This window comes from Emydura macquarii, unplaced genomic scaffold (assembly GCF_026122565.2).
Source record: "Emydura macquarii macquarii isolate MOO-44397 ecotype Brisbane River unplaced genomic scaffold, CSIRO-AGI_Emac_v2 contig_2699, whole genome shotgun sequence".
Lineage (NCBI taxonomy): Eukaryota > Metazoa > Chordata > Testudines > Chelidae > Emydura > Emydura macquarii.
In genome coordinates this window covers 802,635-827,841 of record NW_027132836.1, presented here as the reverse complement: position 1 = coordinate 827,841, position 25,207 = coordinate 802,635, and the positions used below count along the sequence as shown (strand labels likewise).

The window sequence follows — 25,207 nt, the reverse complement described above, 5'->3', positions numbered from 1 at the left end:
GCTAAATAGGTTCCCTCACAGTTTGGAGAGAAGGCAGCTCTACCAGTCTCCAATTAAATTAAGCAAGGTGTGAGCAAAAACAATGGAAGGCCCATTTACACAGAAATCAGCAGCGAGTTGGGAAGTTCATAGGAAAGGAAGACCAACATGGAGTCATACTGCCTCTTGAAACAAAGTCACTGAACATTGGAAGACAGAAGCCATCTTTTGCATCCATCACTAGACAGACAAAGGCAACAGAGTTCTTGCAGCTGAGAAAGATGGGTCTTTCAACCAAGGGGGAGTTGAAATCTCTGGGAACTGAATATAGGCGAGAAAAAAAATCTTGAACAAACCTGTTCCTGGCTAGCTTGTTTTAGACTTTTAGATGCATGTTTTCACTCTATTTGCTTGTAACCCTCTCTAACTTTTGCTTGGCATCACTTAACATATGGCCTGTTGTTAATAAATGTGTTTTATTTTTTCTATAAACCAACTCAGTGCTGTGTTTAAATGGAAGAGTATATTTATCCAAGATAAGTTAATCAGCTGTGATATGCTTGTGTGTCTTTAGAAAGTTTAGGGGAACAAACAGATCTAACTTTTTCTCTGAACTAACCAGAAGAGGACTGAATATTACAGAGTACATGGTTTTGGGAAAATTCGGGAATAGGAGTGTGTTGGAGTCACCCTTCAAGTAATAACCAAGGCTGGTAGAGAGCAGGGAATGTGACTGGTGTGTTTCTATGCAGTGTTGTTACAGTCATGCTGGTCCCAGGATATTGGAGAGACGAAGTGGGTGAGGTAATATCTTTTACAGGATCAACTTCTGCTGCTGAGAGAGACTAGCTTGGGAGCTTACAAAGAGCTCTTCCTCAGGTCTGGGCTGTGCTGCTGGCAGCCTGCTGGGATCACAGCTGCTGGACCAGGGCTGCAGTTATATATAGATACTCAGGATGTGACCTGCATGCTTGTTGCTGAATGTGAATATCCCAGGCAGGGAGTTACAGTAGCAAAGCATTTGAGGCACTCATGGTTACAGGGCAGGTAGTGACTCAGTCCCTCACTGGTCTGGACTGCATCCCAAACCTACCTTCAGTGGACATGAAGAACAACTGACCACAATCGTCTTTATAACAGCCCTTTACATATTTGAAGACTGTTATTAAGTATCCCCAGACTCTTCCTTTAAAAAGACTAAACATGTCCAGTTATTTTAATCTTTCCTCATAGGTTAGGTTTTCTAAACCTTTTATCATTTTGTGTTGCTTTCCTTGGGACTCTATCTAGTTTGTCCACATCTTGCTTAAAAAGAGTGACACCCAGAACTGAACACAGAACTTCATTTGAGGCCTCACCAGTACTTAGTAGAATGAGACAATTACTTCCTGTGTCTTTCTTACATGTGACACTCCTGTAAATACACCCCAGAATATTAGCCTTTTTCACAACTGCATCATACTGTTGACTCATATTCTATTCGTGATTCACTATAACCCCAGATCCTTTCCAACGGTACTTCCGCATAGACAGTTATTCCCCATTTTTTAGATGTGCATTTAATTTTTCCTTCCTAAGTGTAGTACTTTGCACTTGTCTTTATTGAATTTCATCTTGTTGATTTCAGACCAGTTCTCCAATTTATCAAGGTCATTTTGAATTCTAAGCCTGTCCTCCAAAGTGCTAGCAACTTCACCCAGCTTTGGTGTCATCCACAAATATTATAAGCATACTCTCCACAACATTATCCAAGTCATTAATGTAAATATTGAATAGTACAGGACTCAGGACTGACCCCTGAGGGACCCCACTAGATATTTCCTCCCAGTTTGACAGTGAACCATCGATAACTATTCTTTGAGTACAGTTACACACACGACTTATAGTAATTTCATCTAGACCACATTTCCCTAGCTTGCTTCTGAGAATGTCACATACAACTGTGTCAAAAGTCTTAAAAAGTCAAGATATATAACATCTACTGCTTCCCCAACACCACCATCATCTATTAGGCCAGTAACCCTGTCAAAGAAGGAAGTTAGGTTGGTTTGGCATGATTTGTTCTTGATAGGTCCATACTGGCTACTACTAATGGTCCTATTACTCCCTAGGTGTTTATGAACTGATTGCTTAATAATTTGTTCCAGTGTTTTTCCAGGTATGAGAGCTGTGAAGCTCTCAGTGAAGTCATTAGTAACTGAGCATCTGTGCTCTAGGGAAAAATTTGATCCAGTCGTCTCATTTGCAAATTATAATCATTTCCACGGAGCGAGGCTGGGGGAAAAGTCATCTAAATGCAAGACCAGTGGCTAACTAAGTGAAAAAAAAAATAAGTGTATTTAATCAAAATCTCCAGCAGATGGCACCAGTGAAATGTAACAAGTGAAAGTTTAAAAAGACCTAAAACAAACAAGATGGTAAAAAAACAAAACAAAACAAAAAACCTAGAATTATGGTTAATGTACACTATACCAAAATCCCATACTCTTTTGCCTCACCAAGAAAGGTACTCAAATAATTTTGCTAAGATAGCAAACATTACAGTAAGGACCACACACACAGTAAGGTCAGAGCCTTACTGCCTAAGATGCATCAAGTTACGCATTTAGGCTGGCAATATATTTTCAAAAGTTGGATTCAAAACTGATTTTCCCATCTCTATGACCTAAAAGGAATGATCATTACAACTGGAATTTCTCCAATCACATCTGAATGAATTTACCCAGTATAATTCACTAAGTCTATGTGCAAACCAAGAGACAAAAAGCTAACTCAGTCAACAGTCTTAGGCAAGAACTAATATTGTTAGGTATGGCACCAGAACCCCTGAAATTGTATTAAGCAGACTTGGGATGGTTACTTCCCAGTCTAGACTGATTTCAAAATTCTCCCTGGTAGGCAACCATCCAGAAGTATCAGCCTTCTGTGATTCCAGGTAAACTATCATTGATGTTTCCAAATACAGAAAACAAACACTCTCCCAAAACACACACACTCTCATTTTGAACCATACAGACATTAGGATTCTTCTACTGAAATTCAAGCAAAATCACTGCCCTCTGTGTTTTGAGGAAATAATCCAATCTCCAAGTCAATTACCACTATGTTGGGAATCTGGTAATTGGTGATCAAAATACAAGGGTAATGGCTTTATTGCTGTTACACAGTCACACAAGCTTAATACCAAACTACTAACCATTGTACTCCTACAGTAACAGCCAACCCTGACATTTCCCTGGTATCTGCAATGGGGGCAAGCCATTGTGAACATTTAGGAAACGGAAATGGATTCATACACATCATTTCATTTCTCAAAAAACAATATACTCCCTGTGTAGGTGAGTTGGGACAGGTGCCTATCCCAGCTTGCTCTCAAACAGTCCACCAACTATGTCGAGTCAAAACTCAACCTCTCTTGGAGAATGGCTTTATTAAAATAAATTACCAAGAAGCTAACATAGCCTAAACCTTTCCTCCACAACTAGGAACCAAGAGAGTCACTCATTTGTATCTAGTTACACCTTCCTTATGTCCTATTGGGGGGTAAGATGCCACCTGTCTCAGAGAATTAATTTCCCCAGCCAGCTCAACAACTGTAGGATGGGGTGTATTAGGCAAACAGAGGGAGTGGCTATTGCTGTCTGATGAGACAAGCCTCTAAGAACATAAAGGGAGTTTGAAACAAAATGTAAGAAATCCTAAGTAAAGGATGCTTCTCTCAATGAGATGAATTTAGCACAGAGCACAAAGTATGCTGGTCTCCAGCAGCTGTACTGAACTTCTTACTCATGGGTAATTTTTATTTTAAAAATAAATAAAAAACAATAGTTTCATTTACCCTTTCATGGAGGATGCTGTACAGTGAACCAAAATTAACTCTCTCATACACCAAACGGGTTTTTTCCAAATCACTGGAGAGACAAACTGCCATCAACTGCAGCAAATGAGGATGACGAAGTTTACTGCAAAGAAAAAAAATCCCAATATTATCCCACAAATATGAGATTATATTAAAAGAAAAATAAATGTCTGGCCTCCTGCATCTTTTCACTGATATAGCATTGTTTCTAACTTACCATTAAATAAGAAAAATAAGTCTGTAGGAAAACTGTTCTTTGAGAAACATTGATGTTTTTATTGTTGACACCATGAGAACCTGCAATTATGTTTTCCAGAATCTGTGCAAGAAAGTACTTCTAGGAGGTGTGGGGGGATCCTGTCTACTCCACATTATGCCTTCCACTGCATATTTCAGAAAAGCTCAAGAGGGGAAAGAACAGCAGATCTGTACATCTCATTTCCAGAGGAAGGAGTAACTCTGATTCATTATTTTCTGAACCAATCATTAGCTAAGCCAAGGTGACCTGAACTTTCTTGTGGGCCCCAGGGATGCCCAAAGACCTGACACATCATAGGCATTGTGCATTCTCTCTTACCTGCTATATTCCTGTTCTGCTATTAGAAGATCAGCTAAACGCAGCTTACTACAGTTCTGATGTGGTTTAAGGCTGAGCTCCTTCACTGTGACTCTGCTGCTGCCCCATATTAAACTACAAGAGGAGAAGAGGAGACTTGAGTTTAGTCAAATAAGTTCTTCAGTTACAACATCTCTTACAAACAGCAGCAAAGCTTCTTGGGATTACAAATCGGTCTCCTGCTGTTAGTAACATGCCAGTGCTTCGATAACCCTGGCAATAGGATCAGAGCTTCCTAAACAAACTCTCATCTTGCCAAAGACTAACTGCAGTAAGATAGAGACTTGTTTTGGGGAGAGAAAGAGGAGTGCATCTTGACAGACCATATCCCCACAGTCCTAGGCAAAAAGCCATGACATTATGAACTATTCCTCACAGAGGCAATTTCAACCTACTGTGAGATGGGCTAGATTTGCTGGGAAGGAATGGGCCACCAACTCAGCTGAGCCTCTGAATCGTTCTGTTCTGACAAAACCACTTGCTACAGCAGCAGAAAAGGCAAAAAGGGGCCTGATCTGTACTTGCAACTCTATAGTCAGTTCACTATGGGTTTAAGCAATTGGGGCCTGGAGGCCTGAACTCCAGGTATGCCCTGGAGCCTGAACTCATCCTACCCAAATACAGTCTATGAGACCCACTCAGGGACCAACATTAGCTAGTTCATGTATTATTATTAAAATATTAATAGACCTAAATATGTATTGGCTGATTTAACCATGAATTTGGAGGGGAGAAGAACATGATAACAGTCTATAAATATTAAAAGGAGACAAGACAACACATTAGTCAATGTATAATAGAGAACAAACCCTATTGTGGTAGGAAGATGGACTGGGTGAACTTAAGACTTTTCCATCTCTAACTTTTATGATTACCAGGTCTTTATGAGTATGTCTGTACTGAATTGTAAACCCAGGTCTGTGGGACCCAGGATTATGAACCTGGTGTTTCCAAGCCTGTGCTAGAGTGTCCAATCTGTATTTTAAACCTGGGTTTACAATTGCTGGACCCAGGTATCACAGTCATGCTAACGTGTCCATACTGCACCATGCAGACCTTCTGACTCAGGTCTGTGGTTTGGCCTGTGGCAAAATGACAAGGCTTGGACCTAACTTACAGCAGGACTTTGGCTCTGATCCACATCCCTAGCAAGATCCTAGAACCAGGCCTAAGTGCTTACTGTCCCAAGCAGACTATTTGTGGGGTGGACAGAAGGGGAGCTTGGGCTCAAACATGAATCAGAGCCCAAGCTTAGTGTGCTGTGTAAACATACCCTAGATGCTCAAGGAAAACAAATCCAGACAAATCATCTGGTCCAGTAGTTTGATGATGATGATGATGCATATTAAACAACAGCTGAAAACTGTTGGAGAGTCCACTCACTTTGTCATGATCATGTACGGTCCAGTGTGGAAAGAAAATGTTGGCTCATCATCTGCCTGAACCACTTCTTTATCCCCAATGATAGGGAGAGATGCCAGGTATCCTAGCTGCCTACTGCCTGTTAGATAAAACTGAGACAAAACCACACACTATACATCAAGGAAAAATATTCAACAACTCCTGGGTTCTATGCCCAGCTCTGCCACAGATCAGCTGTGGGATATTAGGGTGTTGTGAAAAATGGATAGTGTTTGTCAAAAATGTTTTGAAGCTGAAAAATGTTGTCTTAGTGCTACATATACATCCAAATGACAACAGAGCACAAGTAAACATTAGCCAAAATCCATAACAATTTGGGATCACTCCAGAAGGTCTTCAGTGACTAAAGGCTATATGCAAAAGGACCTTTCTACTGAATCTTAACTGAACATAGCAGAAACAGCCACCTCAGCCACACAGGCGGGATCCTTCAACCTACTTCTTGGAGTATCTTTTGTTTGTTTCAAAACAAATCCCACTGGACTTACTAATGACTGTAGACCGTGATTTCCACAGTCATTTAGGTAACTCCCCATTTATTTTCCACCATTTAGCGAATGTTAAGAAATATCTAACAGTGCCTGAAAACAACACGTATGGGACCAAACAATGGGATTTCAATCGTGTTCAACAAACAAAACAAAAAACACTTAGATAGTTTGGAGCACTGTCTCTAGCGCCTTACCTTCCCAAACCCAAAACTATAGATGTTCCTTGATGAATTCACTCCACCTTTTAGAAGTCTAGACAGCGGATTGTCAGCATTTCTAAAGGTCAAAACATACAAGCATAGCTACATGTACATTAATAGTGAAAGTCAAGGTTTTGAGAAAGGTTACATTCCATCTCCCAAAGGAGAGAATTTAAAAAAAAAAGAAAGAAAGAAAGAAATTACACAAGTCCTGCAGTAGCTGCATTTCAATTACTACATTTGATATTTGGTCTGGGACAGAAACAGTGAGGCTACTATTATTCTCACTTTCATGGCAGACATCACCCCCAGACCCCACTAGAGCTGAAAGGAAGTCTCGCAAGCACACTGATGGCAACCTCATAGCATGCTGACACCACCAGATGTTGTTTGTTTTTTTTTTTAAAGTAGGCATATTCTACCAACTTGATTTTAATGTGCAATTATTGTTTTATATCTGATTCGTTTCAAGTCACTTGGTACATAGCAATGCAAATATAGAGACACCTTGAATTCACCTCAAGTCTTTTCACTAAAGTATTTTATTTAACACAAAGATATTTCCCACTAGACACATCAGACTTATAAATAAAAAGTGTGAAGCTGATACAGACACATCCTTCAACGACTGGCAGTGACTTACAGATAAACTGGATTTATTTTATGGTACAGAGTACCAGATAGCTGTTAATTAATAAAATACAGAATTATATCTGGTTTATTCAGAGAAACATTTCCTTTCTTACCCATGAGTAATGCCACTAAATCTAGATGGGTTGCAGACCAGTACTTTTGATGAATCAACCTTCCTAAGTAGATCAGAAGGGAAATTCTGAATTGCAGCCTGCATGTGTGATGCACAACGCCTTATAAATTCTAACATCTGAAAAAAATTAAGCATTCAAGAACTATTAGTTTATAAATATTCCTATTTTAAATGAATAAAGCAAGACTATGAAGAAAAATTATTGCCATTTACTTGGTGGAAATATTTGGCACCAGCAGAAATATTTGAGATATTAAAATTTCTATTAGAGAGTCTTTACTATCCATAAATGGTCTAAAATTATAATGCAGATATCAACCTAAATTCAGCACATGCAAAAAGAAGCTGCTTCCACTGTGTACATGTAAAATTAAAGAAAAATCAAGGTTGTGAATATGTAAATATAATCAAACTTCAAACCCTGTAGATGACAGAGAAGATGTCAATAACTGATGATTCCCAAGGTGAAAATGGCAAATTACTGGATTCCAGCACAATTAATAATAAAGGAACAATATATCTTGAATTATTCTGACGATGTCTCAGTAAAACATGCATACTGAAAGACAACAAATTATTTCATACCAAGACAAGAGATCATTTTAAATCAATAGCTTTCTTGTAATATTCTGCTCCAGAACTAAATAAGCAATATTTATACCAGAATGTTTACAGTTCTAGGCCTTGGTCCTGCAAACACTTAAATGCATGTATGCCATTACACATGTGAATAGCTGCAGCTCCAATTGAACTACTTGCATGAGTGTGCAGGGGATTGCAGGATCAGGGCCTATTGTTGTAGTTTTGATCACTGCACATTTACATAGTATGGCTCTGATCCTGCAAGCCTGCAAGTACAGGCAGACATCCACCCTCACAGAGTCCCACTGAAATCACTTTGAACTTGCATGATCAGGGCCTCAGAATATTATCCGAGACTGAAACTAACACAAGGCAAATCGCTCGACATTATCTTAAAAAACAGCTCTTTCCTGCATATGGAGTTTTTGTCCCCATACAACATTTCCGTGATAAAGTTGTGAAGCTCTTGGAACAGATGCGTACCTGAGCACTACTTTCCTTTCCAGCTGACATAGCCCAACACTGTGGATTTCTTCCATTTTTATCATGTACTCGCAGATCACCTCCTGCATCCAGCAACTTACTGAGAATCCACTGATTTCCTGAGAATGCTGCAGCATGTACTGGGGTGCTCCCATCATGACAGCGGCTGAGCAATATTAGAGCAGAAACATTTCAAACTACCTTCAGTACAGTAAATTACAGATATCTCTTGAAAAAAGCGTACTTACAATTACATTATATGCTAGAGCAAAAGAATCCATCCTGATCTTGCCAAAGAGGATTACATGTACAGAGTGAGGACTGCGTGGCCTTTTATTGTAACCAGAGACACTAGAAAATTGCAGGCACGAAAAACCATGCCTTTAACAATGCACCTTTCTGGACTTTGTCTGTGTTCTGCAGAAACCAAGCTTTACGTTTTCACACTTCTTACTGGGAACTTGGGGGGGGGGGGGGGGGGGGGAGGAGGAGGAGGGTGGTGCCTCTGAGGCTTTGCTTAATATTTTTAGTGTTTTGAAACTTCCGAATAGATTTTAAAGATTAACTCCTGACTGAAGTGAATGAGAGAAATAAGTGGAGTTAACACCTTTGCTTGTCTTATTGTTTGGCTGGAGACAGTGCACTGACTATCTGTATAGTGTGGTTACTGCTAGGACTAATGTAGCAGCCTTCCTTGCAAAAATAATCTTCTCACTACAACCAGTGCACTGGTATCCTGTTGATCCAGCCTAGTAAAAAAACTGCCTCCTAAGAGACAAACAATAGCATTAGAAAAACTTGTGAATGATATTCCCTTCTCCCATTCATTTCAATCTAGGGTGACCAGATGTCCTGATTTTATACAGACAGTCCCCATACTTAGGGCTTTGTCTTACATAGGCATCTATTATGCTCTACCCTCTGTCTGAATTTTTCACACTTGCTCTCTGGTCAACCTACTTCAATCAGGCATTCACCTCAAGACCTAGTTGGAAACACAGAGCCCTGGTCTACACTTAAAATACAGATGAGCTATGTCACCCAAGATTTATGTTGTTAAGCATACCTATCCCACTCAGGCAGGTGGATTACCTACATCAACTGAAAAACCCCTTCTGTTGATGTAGGAAGCATCTGCACTGTAGTACTACGGTGGTATACCTACAGCTGTACTACTGCAGCATTTATAGTTTAGACATGCCATTAATATTAACATTATTAAGCTCAACAATTCACTACCCTTCCCCAGAGAGTTTCCTAGGTGGGACACTTTGCTTGTTTTTTAAAGCATTTTATTTGCCTAGGCTGGAAGGCACATGGGCTCTCAGATTTGTACAGGTATTTAGGCTTTGCTATGTTCAGCATTGTGAGATCTAAATCACTTTGACCATGTGTGTACTGCTGTAGTGCCATAGGACAGATGCTTTCTAGAGGGTCGGAAGGTGTTTCTGTTGCTCTAGATAATTCACCTCTCTTACTGGCAATAGTGAGATTGACAGAAGAATTCTTGACTCCCCTGAGTGTCATATCCATGTTGACCTAACTTTTAAATATAGACCAGGCCTTGAGCCGTGCAACACTGAGTGCAGCAAAGCCTAAATACTTTTAAAAATCAGGGCCCTGGTCTTTTTATTTCCCCAGCTATCAGCTCTGTAAAAATTACAGGACAGTTATGTCTCTCTTTCATTTGCCCATTGACAGTTATTAAAGAAAATCTTGTACATTACAATAAAGTAGATGCTATAACAAAGTCAAGTTTATTTCAATTTATTAAGGATGTAATTCGGGCACTTATACTTAACTGATTTGGGTCTGATCCATAATCCAAGAGCATATCTATTAGTTTCCCAAGACCTAGCAACGCAGCAGTAAACAGAGCAGTCTGCCCCAAGGAATTAATTGTGTCAACACATATACCTGAAAAGTATAAATAAATAAATAACCATGCATCTTATGACTATGCAATTACAAAGGCATCACCATTATCAATTTTTTAACTTTTTCAATTAAATGTTATATAACTGTCAGTAAAACAGAACTAGTTAAACAAGGTCTGTCTAATATAACAACAACAAAACAAAAAGCGTGTTCCTAATTTAAAAGAATAAAATAAACTTTTATCTATGAAAAAGGAGCATTTGATACAAATGGTAAGCTATTTTAGCCTACTTGTTGAATTTAAACTTCTAATGGTCATTCTGGATATGTCAGTAGTTTCAGTTTCACATGTATTATTTTAGAGAGAAAGGGTGGGTTAAGTAATATCTTTATTGAGCAAACTTCTGTTGAAATCTTTCCTGAACTCCCTCTTCTGTCCTTCAAACCCCCAATTTAGCCGAGCTCATAATCAGAAACAGGCTACCCACAGGCCACCCATCCACTCTAAGTGACACTAGACCCTGCCATAACAGATGCAAAACCTACAGACATATATATATCCACTGCTATGATGATCAATACCCTCCACAACACACCTTTCAAGATCCATGAGTCCTACACATGCCTATCACAACATGTGGTGTACACAATAAGACAATCACTACTCAACTCACATGAAAAATGTTAAAAATATCACCAGTGGCCGATCAGTTTTCACGAAATGATCACTCAGTATCTGTGATCTCTCAGTGCTGGTCCCTTACCTATTCTCAGACCTAAAGAAGAGCTTGTCTTTTCCACCAACTGAAGTTTGTCTCATAAAACAAAACAGTAAAATCTGCCTTAAGTCTCCCTTAACATGGAACCAACAAAAGTGCAACAGTTCAAGCATGTACTATTTTACATATTTCTATTGTATTTAATACCATATACAACACACAATATAAATATACTCACTCCTTTAAAGATAACAGAATTTTATATTTCATTAAATTTCAGACTGGAGAAAAAGGCAGTATACCTACCACAAAACAAACTCTCACACTAAAGGACAACAAAAACCACCATTTAAAAAAAACAAGGCAAGTTATCTACCACAAAAAACCTCCCTTACACTCAGAAGAACACATTCCAACATCTACCCCTAAAAATTTTTTTTTTTTAAATTAAAGATTAACCAGAAAAAGAAACTTCTAAAGTTCTTCATTTCAAAACTGTTGAAAGAACTAACCACTCAGTCTGTGTTCTCTCCCTCCAACTTCCCCAAAGGAAAGAAGGAACGGTCATCAATAACAGACAGCAGCTGCATTAAAGCAACACTGCCTGCTCGCTTCGCGCTCAGAAGAGAACACTTTAACTCCTCCTCGTGGTTAGCGAGACCGAACACTTTCTACTGCATTTCTCTAGTTACAAACTATAGAAATGATCCCTGAAAGTATAGCCTTAACAGTAAGCTGCTCGGCTACACACCCAAGCGGAAATGCACCAGCTTTCTTCACACGGTGAATGCTTTCATACAACACACTTCATACTCAGCAAATTAAAGGACAAAAATCTAACATCAAGAGTCCATGTCATTAAGGCACAATTGAACCAGCTTAAGAATACTGTGTATTAGAAGGTTTTCATATCGCTATTTACAGACACACACCTCCTGATTAGCATGTAGAGCTCCTAGCAACCAATCAAACCCTTTTGTTGTTATTTCCTGAAACTGCGGCGTCTCTCATAGGCTCGTCTGTACCACGTGACGTTACAGGGTCCATTCTATTGTCACGCACAGATCGATGGCTGCCTACAGAGCCCTTTTTACTGTGCTCGCGTTACCTGCAGCTGTTTCTCTCTCTAGCTCTCAATTTCATCTACACGCACTAAAAGCTTTTGCTGCGTTCTGGTGCCACCTGAACCAAGGCATTCTGAACAGAGGCAACATAACTGCCTAGGTCTGTTGTTCCTCCCTGCACAATCCCCGCTTGGAAAGAAGATATCTTTAGTCCTCAGTTTTGCAAAGTGCATTGCCATAGGCTTTTCCCCCCTTGTGTTTGCCGTTAGACAGCAGCACATGGAATTCACAGCAATATAAACGTAAGTAAAACCATTCAACTATATTTACATAAAAACTAGATAGTCTTTCAAACAAAGAAAAAAACATGACACAAGTGGTACAAATCTCAAATTATTAATATAAACTCCCCCACTGCTGCATAAGAATTAACCTAAATGGATCATGACTATTAAATAGAGTATCCTTCTCCTACAAAATGGAGTAAAACAAAAGGTTGAAGTTGCTCCCCTTCACACTGGGAGGGGGGGGGGGGGAGAAAGAAAAGGATTTTGATGCTCAATCCCTGTCAGATTATGAAAGAAAGCAAACAGCCTAATTATTTACTCAAAACCCACCCCAGAAAAAAGAAAGAAAACCAAACTACCTGCACCTAAGCGTTATACAGGCTTCTCTAAGCTATTATATCTAAACTTCCTCATAACAAGATTTCAGGAACACCTAAGAACCTCCTTCTTTTATTCTGTATACAAAGCCTAAGCACTCAGTCTGTACTAGCTCCCCCCCTTTTCCAAAGGGCCATTAGAGCACAGACTGAATCATTGACCTAGCACAGCCTACACTGGGGGTTAGGGTTAACAAATCTACCTCTCTCAGGGGTGTGGATTTTTCATATAGCTATTTTTGGATTTGGAAAAAAGAAATAAGGTGGGGGAGGAAAAGAACACATGGATAGGGAGGGCAAGGGAGATGTTGACAGAGGCAAGGTCTAACTACAAAATTATGTTGACCTAATTTACATCAGCATACCACACCAATTATTAAATCACTTGTGTGTGCGCACAGTTGGCTCCTTGTGTTAGTGGTGTGCATCCTCACCAGGAGTCTTAGTCCCTATTGTATTGTCAGTGTGGGTATCCTGGAATGGCTCCTGAAAGGCAGTAACAGTCGAGGTAAGCACTGCAGTGTCTACACTGACACTGTGTTGACCTAATTATCTCTACCGTGACTGTACGCGCCACTCGGGAAGATGATGCTACTAAATTGGCATAGAGAGGCATTTGTGTCATTGGGAGCCAAATTTAAGTGACACTTTTACAGCTAGGTTGACACAAGGCAGCTTACATCAATCTAACCAAGTAGTGTAAACCAGGTCAAAGTCTCATATCCCAGATGGGGTTTGGGATCAGCCAAAGCTGTGGCAGTGGTAGTACCAACTGGCTCTTTCTGACCCGGCCCAGTCTGCTCAGAACATCTTTCTGGGTTGGGATGAAAAAGGTCCAGGGACCCAGGAGAGGAGGGAGGGGGTGGTAGCACAAGGATGAAACTTGCTCCAGTAGGCAATTTTTCTCATGAAAGTCTCTCTCTCTCTTTAAAGACCCAAAAAAGGGAATGATGGGTGGAATACCCATTTCCTCATTACTTTGTTCACCAATTAGACCTAATTAATTTCCTACACACCAATTAGGGTTTAATTTTTGGTCTGACACTATCTTTTTTACCAAGCAGGATCTTAGCCCTGTCCTTAAATTATATCAGTAGGCCTTTTTGTTTGGATCAATTCAGTCTCTCTCTCTTTTGCAACTTTTACCATCAACATTTATTGTTATAGATTATTGTGACACATGAATTTTCACTCATTTTTCAGTTAAACTCACAATTAGGATAAATTTGTAGGCCCAATTATCATGATATCCTAAACCAGTCTCAAGTCCTTTCCCCGCTAGAGGTTCTATGTGTCCCTTTCCCACCATATCCTCTATGCTAAGATTTCAACGTGGCCCTCTTCCCAGACCCCATCTCCCATTCCCTCCATCCAAGCCCCTTTCCCCCCATGCCCCTCAATGTCCCCTCCAACCATAGCAGGGTCCCTCTTTCTCTCTCCATGGTAGGGGCTCTGTGTGCTCACTATCCACCCATAGCAGGGGCCCCCAATTTCTCCAATGGCAGGGACTCTGTGTGAACCCCCTTTCTCCCCATTCCACCCTCCACCCACTCCAGGGTCCTCCAGTCTCTTCCCATGGCAGACATTCTATGGGTTCCCAACCCTCCACTGCAGGATCCCCCATTCTCCTCACCATGGCAGGGACTGTCTAAAACCTATTCTCCCTTGCCCCTATACCAAGGTCCCCCAACCTCCCTGCCTTCCAGGGGTTCTTTGTGTCCTATTCCCACCTTACTTCCCTATCAGATGCTCTGCCAGGTGCCCCCTTCCTCTATTCCAGGGTCTCCCATTCTCCCACAGTGGCTCTATGTATACTGTTATTTCCCCTCCACCCATTCCAGGGTCCCTCATTCTACCACTACAGTGGAGGTTCTGTATGAACCCTTGTTGCCCCCATTTGCTCCTCCCCTCATGCCAGGGGACCCATTTACTCCCCCCCAATACCAAGATTCCCCATTCTTCCCCCTTATGCCAGGGCTGTGGATACGGCCCATTCCCCCTATTCCTCTTCTTTCTGCCTGGTGGATAAATCATTCAGGATGTCAGTATGCTAGTACTCCATTGAGAAGACAGGCATAGAGATAGAATAGGATGAGGCAGAAGTACTGTTATGCTGGAAGGCATTAATGGAGGCCAGCAATTTATTGTTTGATCTATAGACAATTGCAGAGGTGCTTGAGGCTTTGGCTGTGCTAATCAGATGGCAGAGCCAGAGGCTCCATTTTTTCCCTTTCAGTTTTCCCCCTGAATCACTAAGGTTCTGGCCACAGATGCCTTGATCATTCCCTGACACTTTGGATTTGATCAGATATGGCATTCAAAAGTTACTGCACTAATGACAGAGAAATTCTACTGAGTTGAGCATACAACCTTCATGAGATCAGCCCCAGCCAACAAATACTCAGGAAAGAAAATTAATAGTACTTTTACACACAGCACTATTTCATCAATAGATTTTAATATTCTTCACAAAAATGGATATTATCCCACCTTAGAGGCCAGGACATTGGGGACACACAGAGCTAGTCACTGACTGAGTTGAGAAGGAACCCAGGCCTCCTAATGCCGGTTTACTAAATCTTGCTGTTTCTATGATAAAGAGAAAATCAAGTACACATCACAGAGGGGAGGGAGATATAATAAGCCCTATTAGACACAAGTAGGCGTTGAGATGAGAGCGTGGGTGATAGGGAGATAATACTGGGAGAAGAAAAGGTACAAGGTAGAGAAAGACGCAGCAGAGAAGGGTGGATAAGAAGCATTTCTCTTGGTTGCCCCTGACAGGGAAGGCAGCAGGGCACACCTAATCTTCCCTACCGTCACAGAGCCTAGAAGCAGGAAGTCAAGAGATGGCAGAGGCTGGAAGTAGGAAGTCAAGAGAAGGCAATTCTCATATCCTGTATGGATTGCCTGAAGTACTTGGGACCAAGAGCAAGCTGCATAGCAACCAACTGCTAGAGCAGGGGTGGGGAACCTTTTCCCTGCCAAGGGCCATTTTGACATGCCTACGGTCATTCGCGGGCCATGCCGAAAAGGGGCACTGCCCGCCGCCGCCGTGAAACTCCACCCCCGCCGCCGAAATGCCGCCGCCGTTTCCGCCTTTTCGGCGGCGCAGTTTTACAGTGTCCGCGGAGTGCCGTGGACCAGTGACCGCCTCCGAACTCCCCCGCCGCCGAAAATGAGCAGATGGCGGCGGGGTTTCGGCGGCAAGCTTTCGGTGGCGCGCACTTCCCGCCTGCCTGCGGGCCGGATTAAATTCTTTCGCGGGCCGGATCCGGCGGAGGTTCCCCACCCCTGTGCTAGAGCAATACAAGTGAAAATAGGGGTTTCCAGAAGGGGGAAGGACAGGGGAAGAGAAGTGGGGAAAAAAGTGGAAAAAATGACTTGCAAAACCAACACAATTCAGACACCTCCATAAACTTCAAAATTGATTACTGCAAAAAGAAACATAGCAGCATAAAGGAAGTTAAATACTTCTAATAATTATTGAAAAAAAACCTTCAAAAAACCATTTCTCATATTATACATTTTTTCCCTCACAGCTTCTCATTCCCTCACAAAACTAAAAAATCCTATGATACAATACCATAACCAACTATTCAAAAACTTTTTATCACCTATTTCAATCCATTTAAAATAATTATGAAAGCTAACCACTCAGTCTGTGTTCTCTCCCTCCAACTTCCCCAAAGGAAAGAAGGAACGGTCATCAATAACAGACAGCAGCTGCATTAAAGCAACACTGCCTGCTCGCTTCGCGCTCAGAAGAGAACACTTTAACTCCTCCTCGTGGTTAGCGAGACCGAACACTTTCTACTGCATTTCTCTAGTTACAAACTATAGAAATGATCCCTGAAAGTATAGCCTTAACAATAAGCTGCTCGGCTACACACCCAAGCGGAAATGCACCAGCTTTCTTCACACGGTGAATGCTTTCATACAACACACTTCATACTCAGCAAATTAAAGGACAAAAATCTAACATCAAGAGTCCATGTCATTAAGGCACAATTGAACCAGCTTAAGAATACTGTGTATTAGAAGGTTTTCATATCGCTATTTACAGACACACACCTCCTGATTAGCATGTGGAGCTCCTAGCAACCAATCAAACCCTTTTGTTGTTATTTCCTGAAACTGCGGCGTCTCTCACAGGCTCGTCTGTACCACGTGACGTTAGAGTCCATTTGATTGTCAGGCACAGATCGATACCGACAGAGCTCTTTTTACCACGCTCTGCAGCTGTTTCTCTCGAATTAGTCTGCGGTAAGGACTCTCGCAAGCGTTCCACGTTACTGATACTACTGCACTAAATCACAGTATGTTTTACTGGAGCAAGCAACTCCAAGCATTTAAGTGGTGCAAAGCAAAGGCAGAGAACCTGGACTTGCTTCAATTGCCCATCTCAACACAATTCCTCAACCTCCTATACAGGGAAGATAGCCTGTCTCTAGTTTTGCAAAATAAATCGCCACAATTTTCTCCCCTTGAGACAGCAGCACTCATAATTCGCAGCAATATAATTGTTAATAAATATTAGCAAACCTACCCACATATACTTAAATAAAATCTAGTTTTACTTTGAAAACAAAGAAAAACATGCTGCATACAGCTGACATCAGAGTCAAGTACTTTATACTTTGCCTGCTTGGATAATATTGTATAATAATTAATGTGTAGAGGGATAACAAGTATTTAACTGCTGTCTCTTTCTCCTGAAAATGGAGAAAGGCAAAGGCTTGAAGCTGCTCTTGGAAGGATTTTCAAAGCCATCCTTTGAAAGGGGAGAGCTTGCAGAATTAATACAATTCATGCCCCTATAACTGTGAAATAGAATGGGGGGCAAAAGAAAGATACTGCATAAAAAAGTGCAATTAGAGGCTCAAGAACCCTTAGGTAACTGCTAAATAAAAACTGTCCAATTTTTACACTTCATTTTCTTCTCTCCACTATTGGAAAGCTTTCACTGAGAAAACACCCTCTACTATAGAAGCAATAAACAGTTAAAAATGAATCACTACACTTTTTTTCTAAATATACACATCAGAAACAAATATCAACTTCACAAAAACTTATTTTTAAATTTAGTTTACACAGATTAACCATTCAGTGTGTTCTCCCCTCCCCCAATTCCCCAAAGAAAAAAAGGAAAACGGTTATCAATTACTGGCAAGAGCTGCATCAAAGCAACACTGCCTGCTCACATCACACTCAGCAATGAACACTTTAAACACATCCTGCAGTTAGCCAGAACTGCACTCTTTTAGTTACTAATTATAGAAATGATATCTGCAAATATAGTATTTTAAAACAACCTTCCATGCCTATACAACCAGCCTAAATCACCCACATTTAATGGTTACAGTGCATAGTTTAATACATCAACTTTCACTATGATCACAGAGAATGACAAACAACACACTGTGTGCACATCTCATTGTGGCACCTAACATATAAAAGAAGCTTTTTAATGCCCTTTCTTTAGCTTCTGTTACAAATAAAGGTCTTCCCGAATTTCACCAGACAACCACATCTCCTAATTAACAGAGGAACAACTCTTTCAGCCAATCAGATATTTTTTCCATAGTTGGTATTCATAGAGGCGGAACTAACAAACTGGCACTGGTTAGGCAGGAAAGACACATCCGAACAGTTACACAAAAAGAAGCCAGCATTGCAAGAGTAGAAAGGCTGCAGGCTGAGTGCTGACGTGCTTCAGAAGCGATGTAAGCAGTAAGCAATCCACTTCCTAAAGAAATGACGTCTGTTCTCTAGAGATCCTCTCTCCTCTCATAGGCCTGATCTACACTGACACTGTAGGTCGACGTAATGTGGCTTACGTCAACCACATAAAGTATACGTCTCCACTGGCACGTCAGTTCCACCAACATAAATCGTGGTAAAATTAAACTTAATAAAACCACCTCCACAAGCAGAGTAGCGCTGAAGTAGAATTCTATGGGTCAAATGAGCGTCAGTGTAGGCAGAGCGCAATGTAAATCGACATCATTGGTCTCCAGGAGATATCCATAATGTTCTGTTGTGACCGCTCTGGACATTCACACTTTGCTGCACCATGGCCATGTGCACAGGAAACAGCCCCCCGCCCTGAAGCCCCAGGAAATTTTGAATTCCCATTTCCTGTTTGGTCAGCATGGAGAGAGCTTTGTAGCTGAACTGCTCATGGTGACTGCATGGCCCAAACACGCTCCAGCATGGAGTCGACCTGAGGTCTTGGATCTCATCAGCCTGTGGGGCAAAGAGTCTGTTCTGGCTAAGCTCCAAGCCAGCAAAAGAAATCTAGATACCTACGAGAAGATTTCATGTGGTATTGTGGAGAAGGGCCACAACAGGGACGCGCAGCAGTGCTGCGTTAAAATCAAAGAGCTGAGACAGGCACATCAGAAAACTAGGGAGGTGAACAGTCATTCTGGCTCGTCACCGAAGACATGCTGCTTTTATGAGGAGCTGCATGTGATTCTCGGCGGTGGCCCCACCACTGTGCTACCACACAGCACTGATACCGCCAAAGAATCCCAGTCCAGGATGAATGAGGAGGATGAGGAGAACAGGGGGCAGGAGAGCGAGGTATCCATTCTCCCTGAAAGCCAGGACCTGTTTGTTACCCAAGAGCAGCCCAGCCAGACACAGAACAGCATTACTGACCGAGATGCCGGGGAAGGCACATCTGGTTACTGTGTATAGCAAACTGCATTTCTGTGGTTATGTCGCCAGTCCAGATTCTTATTTGTGGGGAAAAAGGAGTTAGTGTTTTTGTGGGGATGGACTTCCTGAGTATTGGTCCACTGAAGCAGAGGGTTACCCCGGAACAGACTATTTATGTGCACAGAGATGCTATGAGAATCCTCCGTGGATATCTCCAGGAAACTTTCATGTAGGTACTCTGCAATCCTTTGCAGAAGGTTTCTGGGGAGGGCAGCCTTATTTCTTCTGCCATGGTAGAACACGTTTCCCCGCCAGTCTGCTGTTAAATGAGCAGGCATCATTGCGGAACACAGCATTGCAGCATAAGGGCCAGGCCTGTACCCCGATGCTTGCAGCAAATTTTCCCTTTCCATCTGCGTTACCCGCAGGAGACTGATATCATATATGGTCACCTACAGAAGATGGTGCAAGTTTACAGTACCTGACCAATATAGTCACTTTGTGTTATGACCCTGCCGTGGACGGTGTCCTGGGCCCCAACACAGACAATTCCTAGCCATGATATTGTTGGCATGGGTGTTAGGGGTCCAGGAACGGATGCCCCTATGTTTTCTCCAGCGACACTTCACCCACACCCTCCTCCAATCCCTCTGGATCACCTCCTCCCAAACTGATCTTTGGGATGGTAAAGGGGAGTCCAATGATCCTTCTACTTGGTTAAGTGTGTATTGGAGAATTTAGTGCTACAGAGACTTCCCTATAAGGGATGCAAGGGCCCCTTACTGACCATGGCTGGAATGCCACTCCAACCCATGCAATAGGTACTGATTGGTATGTGGGTCTTGCTTTGCCTTGTGAATATGAAAGGGAGCTCTTTTTACACTGTAACATTTCTTTTCATCCATGGGGCCGCCAGCTAACAATGGCAACTTTGTGCTTTGCTTGCCTTACAGTGGACACCTTGGCCTTCACCCCAGTTTCTACTCCTGCAGAGCGCCTTTCCCAGATTAGAAAGCGGGGAAAAAAACCTCAGGATGACATGTTCAACGAATTAATGAACGCCTCCGCGGCTGCTGACAGAGCTCAGAGCCTGGAGGATGTCACTGCCAGAGAAACTAAACATGGACATGGAAAACTGAAAAAACAGCACAGGAGCAGGAGTGTGCAACTTAACAGGAGATGTTGCGTATTATGAGGGATCAGTCTGACATGCTGAGGCATCTGTAGAGCTCTAGGAAGAGCTCTCTGCAGCCCCACCAAAACACTCAAACAAGCTGTTTTATACCAGCCCCCACCCTCAAGCACTCTAGGAGGAGGTAGAGAGGATGCAGTATGTGCTCCACTCCACACCGGTGGAGGGGAGCAGAAAGAGGTGACCGCCCCTTTAAGAACGGGGAATGTTCATGCTTTTTTCTTTGCCAGTGACATTTTGCTCTGGATGGCCAAGCAACCTTATAAGAATGCTAAATTATCTTCCTTTCCCCACACTGTAACGGGTCACCAATAAAACTGTACTGCTTTAAAAAACAGTACTCTTTATTCATTGAGAGCTCGGGAATTGTCAGCGGGGAAAGAAGGGGAGGGGACTGATGGTGTGAGGGTGGGAATGGGAAGGGAAGGCACAGCACTGAAACATACATTACTGCGGTACATTGCAAAAATGGGTTTTCAATGCTTTGCGGTTGGCTCTCAACGTAGCACTGGAATCTGGCTGCTCAAAATTTGCAGCCAGCCTATCAGCCTCCATGATCCAACCCTGCAGGAACTTTTCCCCCTTTGTTTCACACACATTATGGACCACACAGCAGGCAGAGATAACAGTGGGGATGTTGTGTACACTGAGGTCTAACCTAGTGAGCAAACTCTGTCATCTTGCCTTTAAGTGGCCAAATGCACATTCCACCACCATTCTGCACTTGCTGAATGTATTATTGAATCGCTTTTTGCTGTCCAGGTGCCTAGTGTAGGGCTTCATTAGCCAGGGGAGCAAGGAGTGGGCAGGATCCCCCAGGATCACTACTGGCATTTCAACATCTCCAATATTTATTTTTGGTCAGGGAAGAAACAGCCCGCCTGCATCTCTTTTAATAAACCTGAGTTCCTAAAGATGCGTGCATCATTCACCTTTCCAGACCACCCCATGCTGATGTCGGTGAAACGTCCCCTGTGATCCACAATGGCCTGCAACACCAATGAGAACTATCCCTTTCGGTTTATGTATTCTGTGGCAAGGTGGTCCAGTGCTAAGACAGGGATATGCGTGCCATCTATTGCCCCGCCACAGTGTGGGAACGGCAAACCCATCCACTACGTCCTGCACGTTTCCCAAAATCACTACTCTTCTTAGCAGAAGTCTATTAATGGCCCAGCACACTTGCATCACAGCAGCTCCCATGGTGGATTTACCGACTCCGAATTGATTCCCAGCCGACTGGTAGCAGTCTGGGGTTGCTAGCTTCCACAGAGCGATGGCCACTGGCTTCTCCACTGTCAGAACAGGTCTCAAGTGAATATTCATGTGCTTCAGGACTGGGGACAGCTCTGCGCAAAGTTCAACTAAAGTGGCTTTTCGCATACGAAAGTTCTGCAGCCACTGATCATCATCTCACACCTTCATAACGATGCAATCCCACCAGTGTGTGCCTGTTTCCCAGGACCAGAACCAGCACTCCACCAATTGAAGCCTGCAGCCTGTGACAGCCTGCAGCAAATGGGAATTATTTCACTCTATAACTTGTAGCAGGACGGCTTCAGTAACATTGCAATTGCGGCTCCTGTCTTGGCCTTGAAAATACTGCAGGATAAGTCATGAGGTGTTTGTGATGCTCACAATGATAGTGCACAGCTGTGCAGGCTCCATGCCTCTCCAGCAATGGCATGCGTGCAGCAGAGATGGGTTTGGAAAAATGGCGTGAAAAACCATTCATCTCTTTGTTTTGGATGGGAGGGAGGGAGCAAGTTGCATCATGGGAAGAAGACAACCTTCCCAAAAGGGACTGTGGATAGTTGCACTGTGGGATAGCTACCCATGGTGCACTGCTCTGATTATTGATGCAAGCACGGCTGGTGGGGACACAAACCCCTGACACAATGTGCAAGGTGTGATCATGTGCCTCCGACTTAGTAAGTTCGGCAGCTGAAAGTCGACTGAAACTAAATCAACTTCACTATGCTGTGTAGAAATACCCTTAGATACTGTTTTCTTTATGTCAGCCCATCTGCTTCTCACCACCCCGCACTTCAAAATTATTGGCAATAATGGACCAGATATTATCAACTTGGTTGTTTGCTTTTCGAGCCTCTTGACACTGAGCTCTGTCATTAAGGCGGATCTACACATGTAGCTCCCATTAGTAATAATACAGTTATGTTTCTCAAGTTCACAGAAGAACGTCTGAAGCCAGTAAAATTGGTAAAGGAGTGAATAAACTCGTTTTACCGCTATGCAACTCCCTTCCTATTTCAATTGCTGTACACTATTTGGATCCGGTGTAACTGTAAACATTCAGTATTAGGAATGTCAGATTTTAGATAGAAAACAACAGCAGCAATAGTTTTATAAGAGAAAAATAAAGAGATGACAAATATTAGACCATCTGTAAAATATTTACATTAGCATATAGAGCATAACCAGAGTGCCAAAAATTACAGAAAAATAAACTAAACGTGAAATGCTTTTCAGTTTGAACCAATATGCTGTAAATGGATAGTATACATTTCCTCCTAAAAGAGGACTTCCAAAATTCTTCAAAATTACAGAAGCAGTATTTCAATCATTACCTGGTTCTCTATTCAACTATATAACTTCATATTCCACTTATCACTTTTCAGTTCATACTTGTTTTGTGGCTGCAATAAATAACTAATGCCATTTGCTACAAACAGCCAAATATGTACTTTAACCACAAAAATGGAGAAAACTTTTCATATTGCATTCTGCCTCTGATTTACTAACACAAAGAAAGCATCAACCATTATCAAAAATACAAGAAGAGGTCATGATATTTGCAAACACTTGTCTAAATTCAGCTCTTACCTTTTTTCAGGATTTTTTTCACTTTAACATAGTTTCCTTGCTTAACATATTCGTGCAGTTGAGCTTCCAAGGAATCATTTTTGATAGTACCAAGCTGGACTGGACAAGGTATGGGAATGGGGAGAGAATGAGCCATCCTGTTTCAAAGAAACAGACTGATAAGTGATATGGTACCCAGGTCATAGCCAGAAAATGTAGGGGTACAACCCATTTATTTTAGATTCAAGTAGTTTAATAGCTGTAATAATCACTATCGGGTGACTGCTTCTTCCTCATCAGCAATATAGAAAGAAAGGGAGGAAGGATAGAGCCCATAAAGCTCATTCTAATGGGACCAGCTGCAGTTCTGCTAATAATAAAACCACGTGGGAATATGGCCTGCACAGAAGATTCAAATGTATTCATTAGGGACTTTGGATTATTGGACCCCATGGCATCATAATGGAAATAGAGTGAGCTATGTGCGGGGAAAACCATTGAAGTGAGATAGGAGTTGAGAGGAACCCACTGAAGCTATGGTCAGGATCCATTGAAGGGAACGATCCCAAAGCCCTGAGAGGTGCACAGACCTCGATGAAAGGGCTCTGGATAAGGACAGTACAGAGCGAGTGAAACAGGTGCCAGGCACTGGGCGCCTTCTGCTCGCAGCCGGAGCCTCCAACCGCTTCTAATCACAGCGCACTCAGTACCACCCCTGCACCTGCTGCGCCCCGTATTCAGCACCTCCTTCCTCTTTCACCCCCGACACACTGCGGCCGCACGCGACAACCCCCACCCTTACACCCCACTGCTCCGTGCGCGCGCCCTGGATTCAGCCCCTCTAACCGACCCCACATGCCCAGAACCCCGCCCGCACCCCCCCTCGCCGTGCACCCCACCAGCCCGTGCGCCCCGCTGACAGCACCCCACTCTTATACCCACGCAGCCCGCCCTCAGCGCCCGCCCCCTACCATCCCGCGCGCCCCGCCCTCAGCACCTATTATCCGGCTCCAGCTCCTCAGAGACCCGGCACGGCTCTTCCCAACGTCCCCCCTTATCCCTGCACAGCCGTTCTCCGCTCCAGGCCCCTCCTCGCCCCGCTCCTCCATCCCGACCCCCTCGCCAATCCGCCCCCGTACAATACCCGGGTGAGGTCGCCACCTGGCAGCCCGTGGCCGCGAGGCCCTGGCCAACCGTCGAGTGAGGCGGCCGTTACTGGCACGGGATGGAGGCCCGAACAGGACACACAAGTTCCTGAGGGGTGGAAGCGCCACACCGGTCGCTGCCGGGGCGGGGTGTTGAGGGGAGGAGGTATGGAGGCTCCCCTGGGCCTCAACTCCCTGGCATCAAGTGCGAAGCGGACAGCACGGGCTTTCACCGAGGTTCGGTCAGAGACCGCACCACCTCTGCGGAATTAATCCGCCACAAGGTTGGCCGGGGCGGGAACAGTCGGAGGGCTCGCGACAGGCTGCGTCATCCACTCAGGCTTCTGCCACGTGCACACCTTGCCTACGCCACGCTGCTGCCACGTGCACCCACGACCTATATCGCCAGTCACCCGGTCTGGCAACGTGTCACCATCTGCCAGCTGTGGCTGTACTTAGCCGATGCGTGGGTGCACACCAGGCATTTCCCGCCTTGCCAAGTGCGCCTCGTGCCTTGAAGAAGATGCCACGCGCACAGTAAACATACAACACACGCCGCTCTGTGCACACAACGAGGTGCGAAGGGAGGTGGGGCGCAGCAGTGCGTTTTAGCCACATTTCTCTGGCGCCTTCATGATTTTCACATGGGACCTTTCAT

At 43.1% G+C, this 25,207-nt stretch overlaps 1 protein-coding gene, 2 non-coding genes and 1 pseudogene across 3 annotated transcripts in view; all 4 read right to left on the bottom strand.

Moving 5' to 3' along the window:
* Positions 1-23,562, bottom strand: part of TEX14 (testis expressed 14, intercellular bridge forming factor) — a 69,520-nt gene extending 45,958 nt beyond the window's left edge. Inside the window, 8 exon segments of the mRNA XM_067565771.1 lie at positions 3,818-3,941; positions 4,416-4,529; positions 5,838-5,968; positions 6,562-6,643; positions 7,314-7,450; positions 8,399-8,564; positions 10,201-10,315; positions 23,426-23,562. Coding sequence (XP_067421872.1) covers positions 3,818-3,941; positions 4,416-4,529; positions 5,838-5,968; positions 6,562-6,643; positions 7,314-7,450; positions 8,399-8,564; positions 10,201-10,315; positions 23,426-23,561 — 1,005 coding nt within the window. The 5' untranslated portion in view covers position 23,562.
* Positions 11,506-11,721, bottom strand: LOC137164974 (small nucleolar RNA U3). Its single transcript, XR_010923255.1, has one exon. It is a non-coding gene; the product is annotated as a small nucleolar RNA U3 (small nucleolar RNA).
* LOC137164973 (small nucleolar RNA U3) lies at positions 16,376-16,591 on the bottom strand. Its single transcript, XR_010923254.1, has one exon. It is a non-coding gene; the product is annotated as a small nucleolar RNA U3 (small nucleolar RNA).
* LOC137164975 (small nucleolar RNA U3) lies at positions 17,830-18,028 on the bottom strand (annotated as a pseudogene).
* Positions 23,563-25,207: the final 1,645 nt, after the last annotated feature.